General features: G+C 42.9%; 1 protein-coding gene across 2 annotated transcripts in view; it reads right to left on the bottom strand.

Annotated features, from left to right (window-relative positions):
• Positions 1-22,334, bottom strand: part of BABAM2 (BRISC and BRCA1 A complex member 2) — a 172,440-nt gene that overhangs the window by 111,678 nt on the left and 38,428 nt on the right. For both annotated transcript variants that reach the window (XM_056852586.1, XM_056852585.1), the window contains exon 6: positions 10,974-11,083. In XM_056852586.1, coding sequence (XP_056708564.1) covers positions 10,974-11,083 — 110 coding nt within the window. The remainder of the gene's footprint in view (positions 1-10,973; positions 11,084-22,334) is intronic.

Here is a 22,334-nt window from a genome sequence, read left to right as displayed (position 1 = left end):
GCTTCTACAACAGATTTTTGTTAATGTTTCGTGATTCATCAGGCACAAATTTTCTCTACGTATCTGTTGATACAGAATTCAAAATAGCAAACTTTCACAGCTCTCAGAAATTTCTGTGAAGCCATAAAATTAAACAGAATGGCATGTACCTACTGAGGTTTTTGAAGTCCTTTTGTAGTTTTGACAAAATTAAAAGGAAGTAGATTCTATGCCAGATTGAATCTACATTTAGACAGACAACTCACTAAAAGGGAGAAGACCCTCAACATTTAGCAACGAAAACAAGTCAGGCTCAAGATTCAAGTTTTCCACCAGGGTCAGAGGATTCCCCTGCCTACGGCTCCCATTTTTTGCCACTGCTCCTGTGGCCAGCATGAGAAAGGTAATAAAAAAAAATCACCGTCAGGTGATGGTGTAATATTGCTTCTGAAGAAAGCCTGTAAGTGACATCAGCCCTCTCTTAAAAATTGCTGGGAAATCTATGGTTTGCCACAAAATTTCTGCTGATTCCTAGAGAGATGCGATGTCACTTCCAGATTCTCCCCAAAAAGTGCCCTCATGCTGTTGCCCACCAGTACCCTCCCATTCCCCCACCCCACCCCAAGAGTCCCTCTGGTTGTCAAACAATGTCTGGTAACTCTCTCAGGGTCGGAAGGCTCTTCGAGTAATATCAAAGATGCGTAAGTATCAAAGGAATGTTTGACAACTACAAACAAAAATTGTAATAGTCTTTCCCAACAATTACTGATGAAGATTAATTTGAATAATCAGCGTTCAAATTAAACTATTTTCTCAAAAGCTGGACTCTTGAATTATTTTATCCCCTTCTATTTTGGGGGGCATTAACAATGTACTGTAGAAACACCCATTGACAACAAATAGGGTCTAGGCAAAAGCGCTAGGCGATTCTTCCAGAACTCACGAGAAATGTGGTGCAGAAAATTTTCTATTTCTAAAAATTTATTGTTCTATAAAAACAACAAGGAATGGCTTCCATTACTAATACAATATTTGGGAAGCAAAGCTGTTTCACAGTTTTAAGTAATGTTTTCCAGGTGATTATCCCTAGGAATTATGTGACAGAGTTTTATTTCTTTGTAAACAGAGGAGGGAAATAAAACCATAAACATAACCATTAAAAAATCAAGTTATGAATTGATCTAATTGGTTCTGCGAGTCAAATCAAAACTAAACGTAAAATTTTAATTTGCATGACTCCTCTTGCATGGTGGAAATGATATTGTAATCACCCATTTGATATTTTAAATTTTTGTTTACTTATTATAAGTGTATATGTGTATATCAAAGTCAAAAACCTTTAATGGCATAAAAAGAGCATGTTAAAATAGTACAATACTTATCAAGTTCAATATAATACAATAGTAGAGTTCCACTATAGGCACCAAAGCTCACAAGTGTGTATATTTTAAAAAAATTCTGAACCTGGCCTTAGAGTGTGGATTTAAAAAAAAACCAGGAAAATTCCCAGGTTTGCAAAAAAAATATATGATGTGTGTGTGTTTGGAGAGGGGGAACTTCTGAACCTTCCTGTTTTGTTCCTATTTTGTCTTCACCTTTAACTGTTAGATATGATCCAGAGTTTGTTATTTGCCTTGGCTCTTGCTCAAAAATGTCTGTCTTCCCTGAATTTTTCCTTGCCCCAGTCATGACCAAAAATTTTCTTTAGCCTACATGACAATAAAGGACCCCTAAAGTGACTTACAAGAAAATACACATAACAAAACATGAAAGCAATACAGCATGAACCTTAAAACAGTCTTCTCCAATAAAATAGTTGCATCATAAAAGCCATACTAAAAAAGAAGATCTTTCTGAACACTTTCTAAACTTAGACAAGGAGATACTCAGTTATGCATCTTTATGTGACATCAGTGGTACTAAGTACCTCATGAGCCACCTCTGGATCTTTGACATGCTACCTGTGGCTCTTCTGAGTACTGTTTCCAGTGTGGCACATGCCCCATATTTCAGGAAAGGGGGCAAAACCCTTGCACGGTGGGGTTGTGGTTGGCATGTGGTTCCCACCTTGATACAACTTCCACCAGAGAAACGGGTAAGCTGAGAGCCTTCCTGGACAGCCCAGGCTACCTGATCTCATCAGATCTCGGAAGCTAAGCAGGGTCGATCATGGTTAGTACATGGATGGGAGGCCACCAGGGTCGCTCTGCAGAGGAAGGCAATGGAAAACCAACTCTGTTAGTCTTTTGCCTTGAAACCCCTATATGGTTGCCATAAGTCATCTGCGACCTCACAAGCATTCATTGTGTGTGGGGGGGGAGAGATTTAAGCATGCAAATTAATTATGATACAAGATATGAATGCAACTACCGTCTTTCAATGCAACAAAACTATTGCTTTGCTCTATTGGGGAGGGGCTGGGCTCAGTGGTAAAGCATCTGCTTGGCATGCAGAAGGTCCCAGGTTCAATCCCCGGCATCTCCAGTTAAAGGGACTAGGCAAGTAAGTGATGTGAAAGACCTCTGCCTGAGACCCTGGAGAGCCGCTGCAGGTCTGAGTAGACAATACTGACTTTGATGGACCAGGGGTCTGATTCAGTATAAGGCAGCTTCATGTGACCATGTGAGTTGCAGGCTTCATGCAAGGAATGCAACTAAATGAGGCTTTTTGGGTTGATGGTAACTGCCAATGTGGCTTTCCGTGATCTGCAGAGCGAGTATCACTGAGCTAGATGCTCAAAAGGTGCCACACTGAAGAAGGCCTTCTGGCTGGTTGCCACTCAGAAATATGGCATGGGCATTGAAGTATCCTAATATCAAAAGCCTAGAAGATCCCAACACCATGCAAGAGAGCATGCCTAACAGCTCAGTTAGGGGGCAAGGGGCCGGGTTGTACACAAAATTTCTTGTTTGTTTCTAATACCCAACACCAGGTACATATACTCTCCATAAGTGTTTTGACAGATGATCTGGTAAGAAAAACAGAATTCATAAAAATCTAGGTTGCACTGCCCATTGATCTTAGTACTGGGACATAAGACTAAGATTAGACCCCTTGCCTCATGCAACCAAGTCTTGGTGATACATGCTGGATGGAACCCCAGTTAGATTTAATTCAGGCATCTATCCCTAAATGCTCAGATTAAGAGCATAAGAAGAGCCATGCTAGATCAAACCAATGCTCTATCAGACCAAAGGCCAATGTATTCCAACATTCTGTTTACACAGAGGCCAACCAGCTAGCTCTAGGAAGCCCACAAGCAGGAAGACTGCAACAGCATCTGACGCGGAAGCCAAGCGGATTAGCAGTCTTGTCCAGGATACCCATCAGAAAGTCCACGGCCACATAGAAAAAGTGTAGTTTATTTTACAGTGCAGAAATATATACAGATACTCCTTTCACACTCTCCGCTCATAACATCCCGCATAGAACTGCGGTTTCACTTCATTATATACACCTGGTGGACGCAGCCACCAATCACAGTAGATATCCAATTATCCTGGTATTGCTACTGCATTGCATCAGCCACCTGGCTCTAACTGGATCAGGCCAGCTTTCTCTAGCTCCCCAGGTACTTTCCAGGCTGATTACATCATCCTTAGATCTCACTGATCTATCCTGCACCTGTCAAACTATCTGACAGACTTGTAATCTTGACACTCCTTCTCAAGGATTTCAGATTAGTTTGATTAGTTTCATGAATCTATTGCAATCCACAATTTTTGTAAATAGATCTGCCACATTACCAGCACTGGCACACTTTACAATACATACCAAGCCTTTGTTCACAGATTCAATTACATTGACATATCTTATTCTTATATGCTTACTTCTGCCTTTAAAGTTTTGCTCAGTCGCAAGTTGTAGCGCTGATTGACTGCCAGTATACACCTTTACTGGTAATTGTACAGACACATTGAGTTCCTTCATGAGATAGACAAACCATTCCACCTGATTTATACATTCACTCACAGCACTATATTCTGCTTCACATGAACTCATGGCTACAAATGACTGTTTTACAGATTTCCAATGTATGGGTGCTTCACCAAAATACAACACATACCCAGTCGTTGATTTCGCGTTCCCCTGATCTGACCATGATGCATCTGCATACGCAGTCAGTTCCCCATTACATGCATTCAAGCATAACTGGTTGTTCACAGATCCCTTCAGGTATCTGAGTACACGCTTAGCTGCTTTCCAGTCACTCTGCTTTGGTGACATATTTTTCCTGCTCAGGCAATGTACCGCCTGATATATGTCTGGGCGAGTCCAACAAGCAAGATATAACAAACTTCCTATCAGGGACTGATACAGAGATTTGTCACACTCTTCTTGTTCCTGAGACTCTTCACATAAATAACCTGTGACCATTGGGGTTTCAGCTGCATTAGCATCAAGCATGCTAAACCTTTCCAGCAACTGTTTTATTTTTTCTGTTTGAGACAAGTAAAAAACACCTTTACTGTCTCTGTTTATTTTTACCCCTGGAATCACATCCAGGTGCAGCCAATTTACAAACTGCCACCTGTTAGATTAGAGTGAGAAACCTTTAGCTATTGGCATTCTTCCATTTCAGCCTTCCTTGCTCTGAACCACAATAGCTTTTCTCTTTCATTGTCAGCTACTATTCTTCCATAGCTGCCAGGTTCACCATCATCCATACTGTAAACATGATCACAATCTTCAAAGCCATATCTTTGTGGAGGTACTCCTTTATTACTTCTTTCTGACCGTCTGACCACCGTGCCACTAGACTCCCCTCCTTCTGGAGTCTCAACCTTTACTGTTTCCCTGCTTGCAACAACTTCAGGAAAAACACTTTCATCTGCCTCTGGCTGTCCATTAGCCGGCAATAAAACTTCTTCAGAAACCTTCTCATTTCCATGTAAGCGTGGCCAATTAAAAGATTCTCCGAAGTTCGCAGATTTGCTTAAAGACACCTGGTTCTGATCATTAGCAAAGCGATAAGATTTTGCTGCATTCTGATATCCCAGAAAAATCAGCGGTTTGGATTTCTTGCCACCTGCTCTGCGGTTCTTTAAAGGTATATTCACCCAAGCCTTAGTACCAAACACTCTTAAATGCTTTAAAGAGGGATTTCTTTTGTACAATGCCTTGTAGGGAATATTGTTAATGCTGGAGGGCCAAAGTCTATTAATCAAATAACAAGCCACCTTGATGCCTTCCCCGCAGAACCTGGGTTTTAGATTAGCATCCTCTATCAAAGCTTGCAACATTGACTTTAGATAACCAATCCTCCTCTCAGCCACACCGTTCTCCTGAGGAACACAGGGATTAGCCAATCTGTGCTCAATTCCCTTGCTTTCTAACCACTGGGTAAATGCACTAGAGACAAATTCACCGCCTCTGTCAGATTGTATACTGGATACCTTGAGGTCTAGCTGCCTTTCCACCCTTTTAATCCAATACTTGATGGTTTGACATGCCTCACTTTTCTGCTTCAGCAGATACACCCAGCCATAACGAGTAAAATCATCCACAATACATAAAGCGTACCGGTTCTTAGACACACTCTCAGGAAATGGACCACAGAGATCTAAATGAGCAATTTGCAGAGGTCTGCTTGCCACCCTTTGGCTTACCTTAGCCACTGGACTACATCTGCTTTTAACAGATTTGCAGACAGTGCAATCTAGGAAAGAATTACACCCATTCAACTTAATGTCATCCTTCCCTAACACACTCAGGGTCTTTTTTAGAATGGAAAAGGAGGCGTGGCCAAAACGCCTATGTAGAAGGTGTATGCACTCATTATGTGGATTTTTATTCACAGACTCCACTACCATAGAAGTTTCTCCTATCCTTCTATGCACCACATAGACATCCTTTTGAAAGTGCCCTTCTAACATTACAACCTCCCCCTGGCTTATCTGGCAGGTGTTTCCTTCAAACTGCACCTTAAAACCAGTCTTAGCCAGCACAGAAACACTTAGCAAACTATGCTGTAACTCAGGCACACAAAGTACATTTTGAAACTTATGCTTTAACTCTGGGAAAAACACCTCCCCTTCAGAGTGTACCTTTAAGTGTCTCCCATCTGCTAGACTTGCATAAGACTTAGCAGACTGCTTTTGGTTAACCAACATGGAAGCTTTGTTAACAAAACATGTACTTGCCCCACTGTCTAAGAGCCAAATGTTGTCTTTGTCTCCAGCCTCTGCCAGCACAACAGCAGTGTAAGTTCCATTCACTGACTGTCTCTTTGGTTGCTTTTTCCTGGCCAACTGGGGACAATTTTTTTTCAAATGTTGTGAGGACCCACAAAGAAAACACTTTTTGATGAACATCACGCATTCCTCATCTTGCTTGTAGCTCCTACTCTGTCTTCCGTCGCCTCCCCTCTGCTGCTGCCACTGGCTCTGTGCTGAGTAGACCGCTTGCCCGTCTCGGGGTTGTCTAAACAGCTCGGCTGCAGTCCTCGGCGTAGACTCTATCCAGTCTCTCTGCCTGGGATGAAAAACGCACTGGGGGGCTGAGGTCTCGGCAGATGGGCGATTCGTTGATTTAACCTCGGGGGTGTATCTCAGCTGGGCTGCTGTCTTCTGCTTACGTCCTTCCTCCCGTCGTTCCTCTTCTTCCAGAATTCGTCCAGTCAAGTATTCATAGGTTAATTGCCCTGCTGCCAGGCTCTCCAGCGAGGTTACTAAAACATCAAAGCTTGCATCCAGAGAACTCAAAAGCAAATACACCCGGTCCTCCGCAGATATAACTTTCCCCCTCAACTCCAGCTGTCTAAACAACTCTGCTAGGGTCTTCAAGTGGGCTGCGGCCGGCGTGTGCAGTGATTTTTGGCATCTATAAAGACACCTCATTAGTGCTAGCAGCGTGCCAGCTGAGTCCCGGAGATACACTGCTCGCAGACTATCCCAAGCCAACTTTGCATGCTCTTTTCCAACAACAAAAATAAGCTGGTCATCTCCCACCGTCAAGGTGATATTGGCAAGGGCTTTTATGTCCTTGGCAATCTCGGCTGCTGTAGTAGGGAGTCTTTCCACAGCATTCCATAAATCTTCCCTTTTCAGATACTGCTCCAACCTCACAGACCAAACGTGGTAATTCTCTGAGGTGAGTTTATCCACCGGGATAAAAGATTGTGCCATTACTCACACAGCCGTCACTTCTCTAGTAGCTTCTGAAAATCCTGGACTCTGCTTAACTACCACCACACATAAAACCTGCGCAGTGTAGCAGAAACACTCCTGTAACGTAGAGGAGCTGGGCCCAGAGCCCTGACGCGGAAGCCAAGCGGATTAGCAGTCTTGTCCAGGATACCCATCAGAAAGTCCACGGCCACATAGAAAAAGTGTAGTTTATTTTACAGTGCAGAAATATATACAGATACTCCTTTCACACTCTCCGCTCATAACATCCCGCATAGAACTGCGGTTTCACTTCATTATATACACCTGGTGGACGCAGCCACCAATCACAGTAGATATCCAATTATCCTGGTATTGCTACTGCATTGCATCTGCCACCTGGCTCTAACTGGATCAGGCCAGCTTTCTCTAGCTCCCCAGGTACTTTCCAGGCTGATTACATCATCCTTAGATCTCACTGATCTATCCTGCACCTGTCAAACTATCTGACAGACTTGTAATCTTGACAGCATCATCCTGTCTGTGCTTTCCAGCAATTGATTTAAGGATGCATACTACCTCTTGTACTAGAGTGAGTAGACATCCACCATGATTAGTAGCCTTTGATAGCCTGGTCCTCCATGAATTTGTCCACTCCCCCTTTTAAAGCCTTCCAAGTTGGCAGCCATGGCCACATCCTGTGGCAGAGAATTCCACAAATTAACTATGCACTGTGTGAAGAAATACTTCCTTTTGTCTGTCCTGCATCTCCCACTTTTCAGTTTGTGGATGACCCCAGGCTCTAGTGTTACAGGAGAGGGAAAAAAGCTTCTCCCTAGCCACTCTCTCCATGCCATAAACCTCTATCATGTCTCCCCTCACGTTCCCTTTTTCTGGGCTAAATAGCCTTAAGTATTTCAACGGATCCTCATAGGGCAGTTGCTCTAGTTCCCTGATCATTTTGGTTGCTCTTTTCTGTACCTTTTCAAGCTCTACAAAATCCATTTTTTTAAGGTGAGGTAATCAGAATTGAGCACAATAATCCAAGTGTGGTCTCACCATATAAGGGCAGTATGATAGCGGCAGCTTTATTCTCTATTCCTGTTCTAATTATGGCCAGCATGGAATTTGCCTTTTTCATAGCAGCCACATACTGGGTCATTTTCACCAAGCTATCTACTACCATCCCAAGGTCTGTTTCCTGGTCTGTTGCTGCCAGCTCATATCCCATCATTGTATATTGGAGTTGGGATTATTTGCCCTAATGTGCATCACTTTACACTTGCTCATATTGAATCTCATTTGCCATTTAATGCCCATTCCCCCAGTTTGGAGAGATCCTTTTGGAACTCTTTGCAATACCTTTTTGTCTTAACCACCATAAATAATTTGGTGTCATCTGCAAAAGTGCTACCTCACCCCTAACTCCAGGTCATTTATGAATAAGTTGAAAAGCACTGGTCCCAACACAAATCTCTGAGGGACACTGCTGCTCAAATCCCTCCATTGAGAGAACTAACCATTTATTCCTATTCTCTGCTTCCTACCTTTTAGCCAATTAGATCCCATCAATTTCTGATGTTCCCAAAGAGCTCCCAGTGCAAATATATACCCACAAAATATGTAAACTATGAATAATTAGTTACCTGAAACATGTTTTCCAATTCTTTCAACATTTTAGCAAGCGGATTCCTTGCCTTACATACCCTGCCCATTTAAGGGCACTGGAAACCTTCCAGGTTAACAATTTGTAACCTTTTCTTTGGAAACTTTAATTTGTTAAACTGTCGAGTAAAACAAGAACTCTTTCGTGTGGAAACTTATCTTTAAGTAAAGGTACTTGTAAGCCTGAAGTCCTCCTAAAACGGCATGTTAAACAGACTGTTCTAGACCAAAGCAAAAGGGGGAGGCTAGAAAAGAAACACTCAATGCCAAAAATGGAAGAAGGGAAACGAAGGCAGTGGGCTTTTTCCACCCTAATGCTTCCATTTTAGGAATAAAATTAGTTTATTAGAAAGTCTGTTTTCTAACTGTATTGTACAATAACTTTAAATTGAAATATTCTGACATACGCTTAGACTTACCAGACTGCAGATTCTGGACTGCAGTTTAGCAAATAGTCTTATAGTTTCCCATATAAAAAAGCAAAATCTGGAGAAGTCGCTTTATGTTCCCACAGGTCAGCTTTAGAAGGAACACTGTTTGACAAACACATATACTCATATAACTAATTATTTTACAGTTCGATCTTATCTTCCATTAAGTGCTGTGTTAACAGTTTAATGATGAACTTCTTTCTTGTTTGTTCAAACTACAGGTTGTCACTGCAACTATGTCGTTCCATCTGTATTTCCACAGCTGGACGACACCAGGGCAAAAATAGACAGAGAAGAAGGGGGACAAAAGAATGGCTATTTAGTCAGCATCCAAACCAGTCTTCCTGGATCAGGACCTTTACTCTTCACAGAAAAGATGATTGCTGATGAACCCACTCCTTCTCAGACCTTATCCTTCAACCTTGACTAAGCAGATTAGAGGACTGGTATTAGACTACTCACAATCTTATCAGCGGACATCACAAGGTACAGATGGGCTGCAGCAAGGAAGCCTAGATCAGATAAGTTGCCCGAATGCAAAGCATGAGACCACTTTACTCTGCTGTCACACTTAAGGCATTTGGATTGCATAAGCAGCAAAAGAAAATGTGCGATGGGGAACAATGGGCAAAGCAGGAAGTTTGCGTACACAATGGACAATTAACAAAGATCTTTATGCTGCTGTTGGGTATATAAACTTACTAGCTGCAGCCTGAAATGATACTTTTGCAATGACTGGACCACTATAGACAGGAAAGCAAGTCTGCTGCATGCAGGAAAGCAAGCGAAGGGTGTATTATTGGCATGGGATGGTGGGAGGGTTCAGCCGCTGGCAACCATGATGTGACTGCATAATAGCATTTTCTCACACACTGTGAGTGCTGTGGTGCTGGATGTTGATGGTCATTGTTCATTACTTTTCAATGTTAACAGGTTACTAAGTTGACATTGAGGGCAACGCCAATATGCTTGCACCCGTGGTGATTTGACAGGAGCACAGAACCAGGCTTTAACACTGTGACCATTTATGCTTGGTAATTAGCAGCATGTTCCAGGCTGAAGTTCCCCACATATTTTTTTAATATCTTCACGCTGAACGGTCATTCCAGTCGTCACTGCAAAGCCAGGGCATACCTGCTTCACATTACTTAAGAGCCCCTTCAACACGACCTTTTGTGTTTGCTCCGCCCCCACACTGAAGCATTTCCGGAAAGAAGCATGCAGAATCACAGCTGCGGCTTAGCTATGCAAACAACCATTGCTAATGGCTATGCAAACAAAGGAATAGGTGAGTGGGGTGTGTGTGTGGAATTTGTTCGACTTCTCCTCTTGCATCAGTCCGTGAATAGTCATTTTAAAGGTCGCATTTAAAAAAGCAGCTTTGAGCGAGCATCAAAATTGACCCTGCATAAATGGCCTTTATATCTAATGATGAAAGCCAAGCTTAATCCATGAACCACTAGCATCAGCCCTGGCTTGGTCTCACTGGCTTCAAGGAAACTAAGCAGACGAAGAGGTGCTGATATCTCTTCTGGTACCTTTCATTTCAGGGAACTACAGGTATTGCCACTGATGGCTTGGCTCTACTAGATCTGTGAACTTAAAGATGGAATTGCCAGGGCACAACACATGACTTTCCCAGCATAGCTACTTACGGTAATTATAAACCTGGCTTTTGTCAATTAAAAGTCAAAGTGATTTCATCTTACCCGAAACTTCCTACATAAACCATTAGAAAGTAAAGCTACAGATCAGGAAAACAAGAATATCCTATGTGATCCATTACACTTACTGTTCAATTCGTGGAGACAGATACAGTTTGGGAAAAACCTGAGTAGCTTCTGTATCCTCAAAACTGACTGAAAGAAGAGCGACATCTTCCCCAGGGTCTTCATTTGCATCCTAGAAATACACATACACAAAAAGAAGGCAACTTCAGATTTACAGCAGTCATAATAATAGGAGAGAGCCCAATGCCATGTTTAGGAGGTTTGCAGCCTGCAATTCTGACCCTTTCAAAAATGTCTATAGGCAACTTGTTCAGCAGGGAGGGTCACATTGGAAATATAGCATTAGCAGTGAGTAATTTGCATATTTTAGTTGCACATGGTTGACATAAATTACATGTCATTCCCATGAACATGGCAGATGTCAAGTTACCGCTAGTGGGCATGTCACAATATTCTTATGCAGAAATGGCTCCCCTCAAAACTTGAGTCAGCTCATTGAAAAAAACCTTGATAATTAGAAAAAAACAAGGAATTTGGGTTGATTTATACTTGCATCATATTTTCCAATTCTGCAACTTTTTTGCCATTACAATTTCAAGCTCTTCTTTGCAACCCAAAGATTGCTTTTTAAAGTAAAGGCAAAGATTCTCAATTGGTCTAGGTGCCCAATGATCAGGTGTAATAGCAAGGACAATGATACAGATGTTTGCTTTATCTGACAATGTAATTTTTTTTGTTGTTTTTGTCAGCTTAACAAATGTAAATTCAGTGACAGACAAGTAACTAAGCAACAGCGCTCTACCTTTTCAATGTTTCTAGTGTCCTGGATCAGTGCTCTTCAATACATAGGTCTGGACCCTCAAATGTATCATGAGCCCCTATAAAGCTGTTTTTTTTTGTTGCTTTGTGGAAGGTCCATGATGCCAGTATGCATGCATAGTGAGCAAGAGTGCCATGCCTCCTGCCTCTCTTTTCATACATGCTAAGAGCACCAGCAGAAAAGTAAAGCAAGGTCACTCAGTGGAGTGGATTCCTCCATGGCTCGGACCTTGACTCAACCTTCACCATGGTGTATCTCCTGGTGCTCAGTTTGTGATACTCTCTTGGTCAGCTACTCCTGGTTCTGACCTTGATCCTAGGAAGGTCATAACTGCCTTCCCTTCTTCCTGTCACATGACTTCCTGCTGTACATGGGACCTACTGAGCTTCCTGTCCTGTGCCTGTAGCTCAGTGCATCCCATGTTCAGAAGTCCTAGGCTGAAAGCATGAAGACCACTGTCCTCCTGACCCCTCTCCAACAAAATGCTCCACAGCTAAATGGTATAGCATATGTTTTGCGTATAGAGGTCCCAGGTTCAGTCTTGGGCTTCTACAATAACATGGGCTTGGAAGCTCTGGATAATTGGTACAGCTTATGCAAACACCAGCAAGAAGCTACATGGAACCAATCATATGAGCTAATATTACAGCAGGAGAAAAACTAAACAAAATGGTGGTTAGTATGTTGTTATTAGATTGTACATTCCTATGGTCTCCGTGTTAACTTTCTTTTAAGTACCAGAACAGAACATACTTTTTTACATTTACCAGGAGCACTGATTGCTTGTACTAACACAGATGATTCTGAGGTTATGGTGTAATAACGGTATTGTGTGTGTGAAGGGCCATCAAGTCACAGACTACCTATGGTGACCCCATAGGGTTTTCAAGGCAAGAGACATTCAGAGGTGGTTTGCCAGTGCCTTCCTCTGCATAGTGACCCTGAAATTCCTTGGTGGCCTCCCATCCAAATACTAATCAGGGCCGACCCTGCTTAGCTTCTGCGATCAGGCTAGCCTGGACCATCCAGGTCAGGGCGGTCAATGGTATTAAATATTTAAAAGTCCACTATTGCTATGCCATATTTCATTTACACCTTATCTGCAGTACATTTTTACTGTTGTTTTGGGAATCCAACTGAATTTATCTCATGGCCACAGCAATGCAGTCCATGCCTATGAAACAAGTTATGTGCCTGAGATTGCATGTGTCAGTTTCAAAAAGTTAGGAGAAATCCGGAGATACATAGTTTGTTCAAATCAATACTAGTAATAATTAAACAGCATTTTTTTAAACGAGAGACTATGATATAAAAAACAAGTTACCGTATATACTCGTGTATAAGCCGAGTTTTTCAGCCCAAAAAAAGGGCTGAAAAAGCCAGCCTCGGCTTATACACGGGTCAATACGGTAGAAGGGGGAAGGAGGGAGGAGGGAGGAGGGAGGGAGGAGGGAGGGGGGAACTTACCGCCGCCGCCGAGCCACCGCCATTTTCTCCCGCCGGGAGGGGTCTTGGGCAGCCTCTCTGCAGCCGCAGAGAGACTGCCCTGCCCCCCCGGCCCCCGCCGCCATTTCCCCCCGCCAGGAGAGGCCCTGGGCAGCCTCTCTGCAGCCGCAGAGTCTGCCCTGGCCCCCCCGGCCCCCGCCACCATTTTCCCCCGCCGGGAGGGGCCCTGGGCAGCCTCTCTGCAGCCGCAGAGAGACTGCCCTGGCCCCCCGGCCCCCGCCGCCATTTTCCCCCGCTGGGAGGGGCCCTGGGCAGCCTCTCTGCAGTCGCAGGGAAGCTGCCCTGGCCCCCCCGGCCCCCGCCGCCATTTCCCCCCGCCGGGAGGGGCCCTGGGCAGCCTCTCTGCAGTCGCAGGAAGGCTGCCCCGGCCCTCCCCGGCCTCCGCCGCATTTTCCCCGCTGGGAGGGGCCATGGGAGGCCCCTGCCCGTCGCGCCGCTACCGCCCACGCCCCTGGACACCTCCTGCCGGCCCAGGAAGGACGCGCCGCCGCCGCTTCGCCGCCTCTCCAGGTAAGTAGTGGGTTCAGGGGCTTTTCCCCCTCCCCCCCTTGGATGGCACTGGGGTCGGGGTGGGTCGGGAGGGCCTGGGAGGCGGCGGGAGGGCGACTTGGGGCAGGGGCCCTGCGCTCTAAAATGGCGGCCGCCATTTTAGAGCGCAGCATTGCGGGTAAAGGAAATTTCTTATTGCCCCTCGGCTTATACGCGGGTCAATAAGAAATTCCCTTTTCTGGCCTCTAATTTGGGGGGTCGGCTTATACTCGGGTCGGCTTATACCCGAGTATATATGGTATCAAAGACTATGTTCCTTCCATTTCAACCAAGTTGCTTGGAGCAGTGTGTGTGTATGCAGGGTGGGTGGGTGAGGAGGAGTAGCTCTCAGCACTGTTTTATGGCCGGGCTAAGAATGAAGCCAGTAGAAATGTTGGCCAGGCTGGAAGGCCAACATGCAGGTCGCTACTTGTTCGTAGGAAGTCGCATTAGAGTGGTTTATTTTAAAATAAATAAACCTTTTAAAAATCCATTTAATTATGTACTTGTGATTTCTTCCCCCCCCCCTTCATAGTTAGGCTCAAACACACATACACACACAAGCACAAACCAGGTGAAGAATGCACCATGACTCTGGAGCTGAGGAGAGCAGGAAGAGACAGAAAAGGTCCAATCAAAGATTACGCGGCTTCCATTCAAGCTTTTATCTGCCAACCTGCTAAGTCAGACAAAGAATTCTGTTTCTAACAATGGCCAAATATTTCTGGCAAGACATCAAGCAGGGCATGGAGGCAAGAGTCCTCTCTTTTTTTTTTTTGTCTCCAAGCAGCCGGTATTCAGAGGCAACAATGCCTCTGAACATGGTACACAAACATAAAATCTGCTTTACACTGTGCCAGACCATTAGTCTCTCTAAACCTCTTACATCCTTTTACTCCAACTTCAAAGTAACTCTTCACAGTCTTAGGCATAGGACAGTCCCAGACCAGCTATCTGACAGCATTTTTACGGGCAGTGCCACGGACCAAAACTATCAAGTTCTGCTCCTCCACTGTGTCCTGGTATGTCCTGCCATACTGAGGAGCAACTGGACTGAGTGCTCACTTTTATTCATTAACCATCATTCCCAGAAAAACTCTTACATCATTACACAAACATTCATCTTGAAAATGAACATCTGGCCCTCTCCTCTTATCTCATTTACACAGTAAAATTCTCCCGTGCTATACTCAGTAGCGCTATTTAAACAAACACTAGTTTGCATTCATTCTAGTAATATAATGTTCAGAATATCATTTACAATTTACTTTTTATTCGACCTGTTAAATCACCAAACAAAACCCTATTCTTAAAAAAAAAAAAAAAAAAACCATTCCTGGCAACTATTAATACCCAAACACATCCAAAGCACAAAACATAAAGGCATTGTTTTCCTACATCCTACTACCTACTGTAACTGAAAACTGGGAACTTACTGGAAGTGAGGATTTATTATGAGTCATAGTGTTAATAGCCTGTCCAACCAAAACATCTGCTCTACACTGTTACCAAAGCTATAATTCATTTCCTCTCGTATCTGGAGGATAACCAAGTGTTCTTGTTCCTTCAAAATGCAGAATTTGAAAGACCAGGTACTAACTCAAGAAGAGATCTTGATCTCTCAAACCCTAACAAAAGAGAATTTCTGTATTATGTAAGACTTTCTGGAAATGCCAACTGGCAAATTTTGGATGGGAGACGTCCAAGAAATACTAGGGTCATGACGCGGAGGCAAGCAATGGCAAACCAGCTGTGTAAGTTGGATCCCCTTCGGTGACCATCCAAGGAGAGTCCCTAGCAGCCACACTGCAAATCTGAGGACTCGACCTCCAAAAATGCTCCCCCCCAGGAGCTTAAAAAAATCCCCATAGACTAGTATGGGTATTTGGCTTATTCTGGGTTTACCGAAAAAATCCGGCCCAATAAGCTGGAACCTGAAATTTACCCAAATTTCTTTTTGCACAAGCCTAGACTGGAGCAAGGCTATTAAATATAGGATGGTTTGGAGGACATTGATTCTTAGGGTCGCCATATAAATGCACAACTGGACACTAAAGGAAATGTAAGATCATTCTAACAGATGTTAAACAAACACTGAACCAGGATAAGCCATAGTTTGGTTTACTATGACGGCTACCTGCAAGCACAGAGAAATGATTTCATGCATCATGGTTTAACTACAGTACCAAATTCTAATATTGAGCTCTGCCACATAATTACAACATTTCTGTATAGTTGAGAAACATCTTGAGGACCCTATTAAATTTCCACTGTGAAAAACATTCATCTTGGTAAAATTACCACAAATAAATACTTCTAGCCAGTATGTATTGACAAATGCCCTATAATGCACATATTTTTGAAGAGAAGCTACCCTGCTACTGAAGATAAACTAACATCAGACTGATTTTTCAATAAATAAACTTGAAAGGGCACACGAGGGGAAAACTGTACTTTAACTGATAATGGTTTTCACCATAGAAATCTCATTTATAACGCTAAGATAAATACTATAAACACTTTAAATGTATTAAACAGGCAAATTTATGCAATATCCACTCTGGATAAAGATTTATGCTCTTTTACAAAGAATAGCAGAAATCCCAAAACAATACATAAGTTTTTTCCCCCTGTTGCATCTCTCTACAGGCTTAACTACACAATACATTTTCCTCAGGTACATCCTGGGTTGGACTGTCAGAAGTGGTCAGGGAGTAGGGTTGCCAAGCTCCAGGTGGGGCTGGAGATCTCCCAGAAATACATCTGATCTCCAGACTACATGGATCAGTTCCCCCGGAAGCAATGGCAACTTGGGTAGGTGAATTCTGTTGCATCACATCCTTGCTGAGATCCTTCTCCGCCCCCAAATCCACCTCCAAATCTCCAGGAATTTCCCAAGCTGGAGCTGCTATTAGACCCACCAGAGAAACTTAAAATGTACGCATGGGTTACATGTTAAGGTGCCCCAGCAGGGCAAATAAAGGCTGTTTGGGGCTATTTTGGAATAATTCAGAAGGAAAGGTCTAAAGCCCATCTCCCCACAGTTCTGATCCAAACTGGCAAACGGCGGGTGGGGAGGATAGCACAGAACTCCCAGACCATAATGGCAGACCTGACCCAAGGGCAAGTCCAGGAAAAGGTCTCTCTCCTGCAAAGTCTTGCACTTTCTTCCCTGCTCCGTCAAAATCCAGTTTACATACTACTAAGTACACATTAAATAAATGCTAGCACTAAAGCCCCCCCTTCTCTGGTAAATGCATCTCATGCATAAATTAATCTCACGGTAGCTGTTGTTATTCCTGCCCAACAGCTTCCTTCCACAGTGTGAAAGAAACTTTCTGCAGAGACTCTGGGAAGCTACTGGAGGTTGGGGCAGTGGGTTGCCTATCCACGGCTCTTAATCATTAGAGCTCCTGAAGAGAGGACAGAAGTCTGAACAGAACCTACACGTATAAAAGGACAGGGAGACGAATAGCTGCAAATGCAGAGTTACAAAGAGCACCAACCCAGCCTTGCCCAAAGGCAACTGTTATGTGTTATTGGAAAGTGGGCAAGCACTTATCCGCAAAACTGAATTGCAGTGCTTCCTCCACACAATTAATACCCAGGTCTTAAATATTTCAGACATGCATTTTTGTTTATATTTTCACTTCAGCACTCTTTTAAATGTTCCTGTTTAAACAGGAGTTTAAAAGATGAGAAAGGAGACAGGTATAAAAAAGAGAAAGGTGTGAAATACTGCTATGACCTAAACAGCTATTGCTGTCAAAACCCAAAAACATCTCTTCTGTGAATTATATGGACTCTCTTGGGACAGCTTGATTACATGGAAATAAGTGTCATTCTGATCAAAGGGACTTTGGCTGAATTCACACATGCCACTTAAATCGTTTTTCAGTCCTCCTCCAGTAATCGGTACACACATGTGAAAATACAAAGGTAGTTTTAAGTAGTGCACGTGTTAGGTTTTTTAAAAAGCTGACAGTAAATCATTTTTCCTGCATCCCTGTCAATCCCATTTCAACTAGGGATGATCATAACAGCCTTTTACATCTTATTTGACCCTTCGATCAAGCCCCCACCTCTCAGACTGCTCATCAAATCAAATTCCAATCAAAAGGACTCCCAGTAAGCAGCTCAAAGGAGGTTTGTAATTCTCTCTCCCTCCTTTTTTAACCCAATAGCACCCAAAATTCATAGAGAAAAGCATATTTTGAGGGTTTAAAAAAAAGTTTAGCACAAAAATGAGTATTTTGTAAATAATACCCAGTGGGCAAGTGGGAAAAAAAGCAAAAATATTTTGCAAATAAAGAAAAGTTCTAATTTTGTTTTGTTCTGTTCCCCCCCCCTCGCATGGGTCCATTTTGTGGACAGATCCCGGGTAAGAAGCACCCATGTTTGATCTTTTGTGCTCCAGATTTATCCCTCTTGAACTAGCCTGTATACCAATCGCCCAGAGGGCAATGTGGAAAAAATCTCACAATATAGGCAACTTAGGTAAGCCTTGTGGGAAGTCCCACTGACAGAACCAGAAATAAGGTGCAATTTCATACTCCTTCCCCTCCTCACTGCAACCACCCCCATCATGGCTTTTTGTTAACAAACACGGTACCACAGAGGAAGAGTGGGTAGAATGAACTTGTACCAGTGCCTTAGTTAGGGCTAAGGAACCAAACCCATCAAATTTCCAAAAGCAACATAGTATCGAGGAGGAAAAAGATGGAATCCCTTGTTTTATTTTGGAATTCTCAAGAAGTGGCAGCAGCATGTTTAAGCTGTTTCTAAGTCACAAATCCTATGCAGACACTTCAAAAGCTCACAGCAAGTTAGTGCTCACACCAGGTACCATTTTAAGAACCTGTGGATTTGCATGCATTGCTATGCTAATTCATTGATTAAATGAATACTCTTGGAATATGTTTTACGGAATATGTGATAGATTTCATACAAAGAGTTTAAAATACAATTACTTAAACATTTTTTTCAATTCTGTGACAAAAAGATCCAACCAAGAAAAGAAAGGTTATACTAGCTTCTCATCCCTTGCCTGCAAATATCCTCGCTAACCAAATAAAGGCTCAGTTCAAGTCATTCCAAAATAACATAAAAAAAAACTCTTGCTGAGACAGTTAAACATATTGTTGCATGTATATTAGGTTGTCTAGCCACATGGAGCCTGCAAAGCAAAGTTATTTTTGTCTCACTTTCACAGCTTTCTTGAGTAAAAATTATCATCATAAATATAAACTGTTAATAAACATCACTGAAACAACTACATGACTCTTATGTGGACGTTTTAAAATACACATCCATCTCTGTGCTCAGTGTTCTGAAAACCCTGTAATTATGGATAGCACGTTATTCAATCCCAAGAAATTTGGTAATGAACAAACAAAACAACTTTTCTCGCTAGTCCATTGAAATAAGGCTATTATCTGTCAGCCCACAGTGCAAAATGCCGCGGGCTGTTATTGTTGTTGCCGTCAAGTCACATGGTGACCCCCTAGGGTTTTCAAGGCAAGAAACGTTCAGAGGTGGTTTGTCATTGCCTGCCTCCATGTCATCACTCAGGTATTCCTTGGAGGTCTCCCATCCAAATACTTGCCAGGGTTGACCCTGTTTAGCTTCTGAGATCTGACAAGATCAGGCTAGCCTGGGCCATTCAAATCAGGGTTATTATAAAGGTAAAGGTCCCCTGTGCAAGCACTGGGTCATTCCTGACCCATGGGGTGACGTCACATCCCAATGTTTACGAGGCAGACTTTTTTTGTTTATGGGGTAGTTTGCCAGTGCCTTCCCCAGCCATCTACACTTTACCCCTAGCAAGCTGGGTACTCATTTTACCGACCTCGGAAGGATGGACGGCTGAGTCAATCTTGACCCGGCTACCTGAAACCAACTTCCATTGGGATCGAACTCAGGTCGTGAGCAGAGCTTGGACTGCAGTACTGCAGTTTACCACTCTGCACCACGGGGCTCTTCAGGGTTATTATACAGATTAGTAGTCATTAAAGGGAGCTGAGAGAGTGCAGATTCTGGGTAGGGATCTTGCCTTTTATGTGTTGCTACAATAGTAATGCCACGAGCAATGTTACTAGATTAGAACATGATTGGAATGGGCTGGCTTCTCGATGGCTATTCTTGCTGGGGCATGTAGATGGGAAAACTGGAACTGGTGTGTTCAGCTCGCTGTAAGTCTTTGAGTGAGTAAAAGATGTACTGGCATAATGGGATGGGGTAAGGTGAACTTGCTGGATGTAAAAGCTACCTAGCATTCTTCCTGCTCCCCAGGCAGCTTTTACATCCAGTGCGAAGGCCCAGCCCCTCACCCCAAAAGTTTAGGATACTATGGAGCTAACTTCCTCCTCTTCTTGCAGCTTCACAGGCTGATTACATTATATTTTGGGTATCAGGTCCCTAAAATTGTCAGGCACTGTACGGCACTTGAAAATAAAACACATACCTCACCCACAGGCTTGCAGTCTAGCTGTGAAACAAGACAAATTAGGGAGGGAAAAAAGAGAATCAAAGAGAAAGAGGCTAAGGGAGCAAAAAAGTAAACATTTGCCATAGTCTCCCCTTTCCTCAGAAGTCAGGAAAACATTCAGGCACCCTGGGTACTTAACTTCCCTCCTCCCTGTTAGGGAAAGGGGTGTAGCACAGTGGTAGATCATCTGCTTTGCATGCAAAGGTTCCAAACCCCAGCATCTTCAGATGAAAGGCTTGGGTAACAGATGATGAGAAAGTCCTTTCTTTGAGACTCTAGACAGCTGCTACCAGAGCAAACAATACTGACCAAGATAGAACCAACTCAGTATAAGTTAGCTACGTGTGTTCATATGTATTATCACACACGGACATGCAGGTTACCAGCTCACCTATTAACACCTCTTAACTTCCGCTTGTTTGGGTAGTTTATGGCTTCACCGTTATAGACAATACTAGGGAATGTCCCCAGTATCAGACCTCTGGTCTACTATCGGATTGTTAGCTTTCACGAGCGAGAAAATGTTCAGATTGCAATAGATTTTACGTGTATTCAAGTCACAGTAAAATGAACGACAGCTGATGAAAACCTTGTACAGAATAACTTTGTAGTGGATTTTGCCCTATTCCTATTTTACTTGAATATCTTCATTATTTCCTTAAGCCTTTAAAAACAAAGCTAGTAAACTAATTAAATAATTACTTACACTAGAAAGTAGGTACTCCACTGAATGAATGGGATTCAAAAGGCTTTTTTTCTTTTAAAGAGAACACGGTTTCATCAGATTTGGTCAAAATAAATATAGAAATGTGACACACCGACAGTGCAATCCTAAACAGAGTTACTCCTTTCTAAGCTCAATGATTTAAATGAACTTAGAAAAGTATAACTTTGCTTAGGAATGCTCTGCAAGTTACCATCACCAACAGCTTATTCTCAGACACAGAGTATAAAACCAAAATTGACTGGGGCATAGCTGAAGAACATTTTCTATAATCAGCTGCACTACAGTGGGAATACCCTACCTATGCTCTTCCAGTTTCAACTGTTAACACTGTGCACCTGCTGGATACTTTGAAGAAATCATGAGTGATATAGAATCATATAGTTGGAAGGGACCACCAGGGTCATCAAGTCCAACACCCTGCACAATGCAGGAAATTCACAATTACCTCCCCCCCCACACCCCTAGTGACCAGAAGATGGCCAAGATACCCTCCCTCTCATCATCTGCCTAAAGTCACAGAATCAGCATTGCTGACAGATGATCATCTAACCTCTTCTTAAAAACCTTCAGGGAAGGAGAGCTTACCACCTCCCAAGGAAGTCTGTTCCACTGAGGAACAGCTCTAACTGTTAGAAAATTCTTCCTAATGTCTAGCAGAAACTCTTTTGATTTAATTTCAACCCGTTGGTTCTGGTCCGACCTTCTTGGGCAACAGAAAACAACTTGGCACCATCCTCTATATGACAGCCCCTCAAGTACTTGAACATGGTTATCATATCCCCTCTCAGTCTTCTCCTCTTGATTCTCATCTTGATTCCTCGCATCCTTCCTGTCCCCTATATCATTAGCAATTTGCCTTTCATCCTGATACCAACGTAATTGATTCTTCATCTATACCTGTTAATTTTACTATTTTCACGAGTTTTTTCTGTGTCTTCAAAAAACACACACACATGGAAAATCAACACACTGGGCACAGGCTTTTGAGCTCATCAATGGGGAAGTGTGTGTTTGCAGCATGGAGCAGTAAGAGATATATGCCTCCACATCATGATGGAAGCACGGTAAGAACAATCAACTACGTTGTCATATGGCGATGTCTAGCGAGACATTCTGAGCATATTTCATCTATATGACAAGTCTCCTAAAACTATACTGTGTAGTTATGAATAAACCTTGAAATATGATTATTTGCTGATGATACTGCACTTGAGATATTAAGACATACAGGAAAAGAAGAACGTTTGCCTGAGGGGTCTGTAGTCTTAATGTGAGATTAAAGTTAATTTATTAGGGAATCCAGAGAATTTTACAGCGTAAAGCTTGAACTGTGAAGGAATAATTCACAGACCTGC

The sequence above is a fragment of the Euleptes europaea genome, chromosome 7 (genome assembly GCF_029931775.1).
Source record: "Euleptes europaea isolate rEulEur1 chromosome 7, rEulEur1.hap1, whole genome shotgun sequence".
Lineage (NCBI taxonomy): Eukaryota > Metazoa > Chordata > Lepidosauria > Squamata > Sphaerodactylidae > Euleptes > Euleptes europaea.
This window is presented reverse-complemented; position numbering and strand designations above follow the sequence as displayed.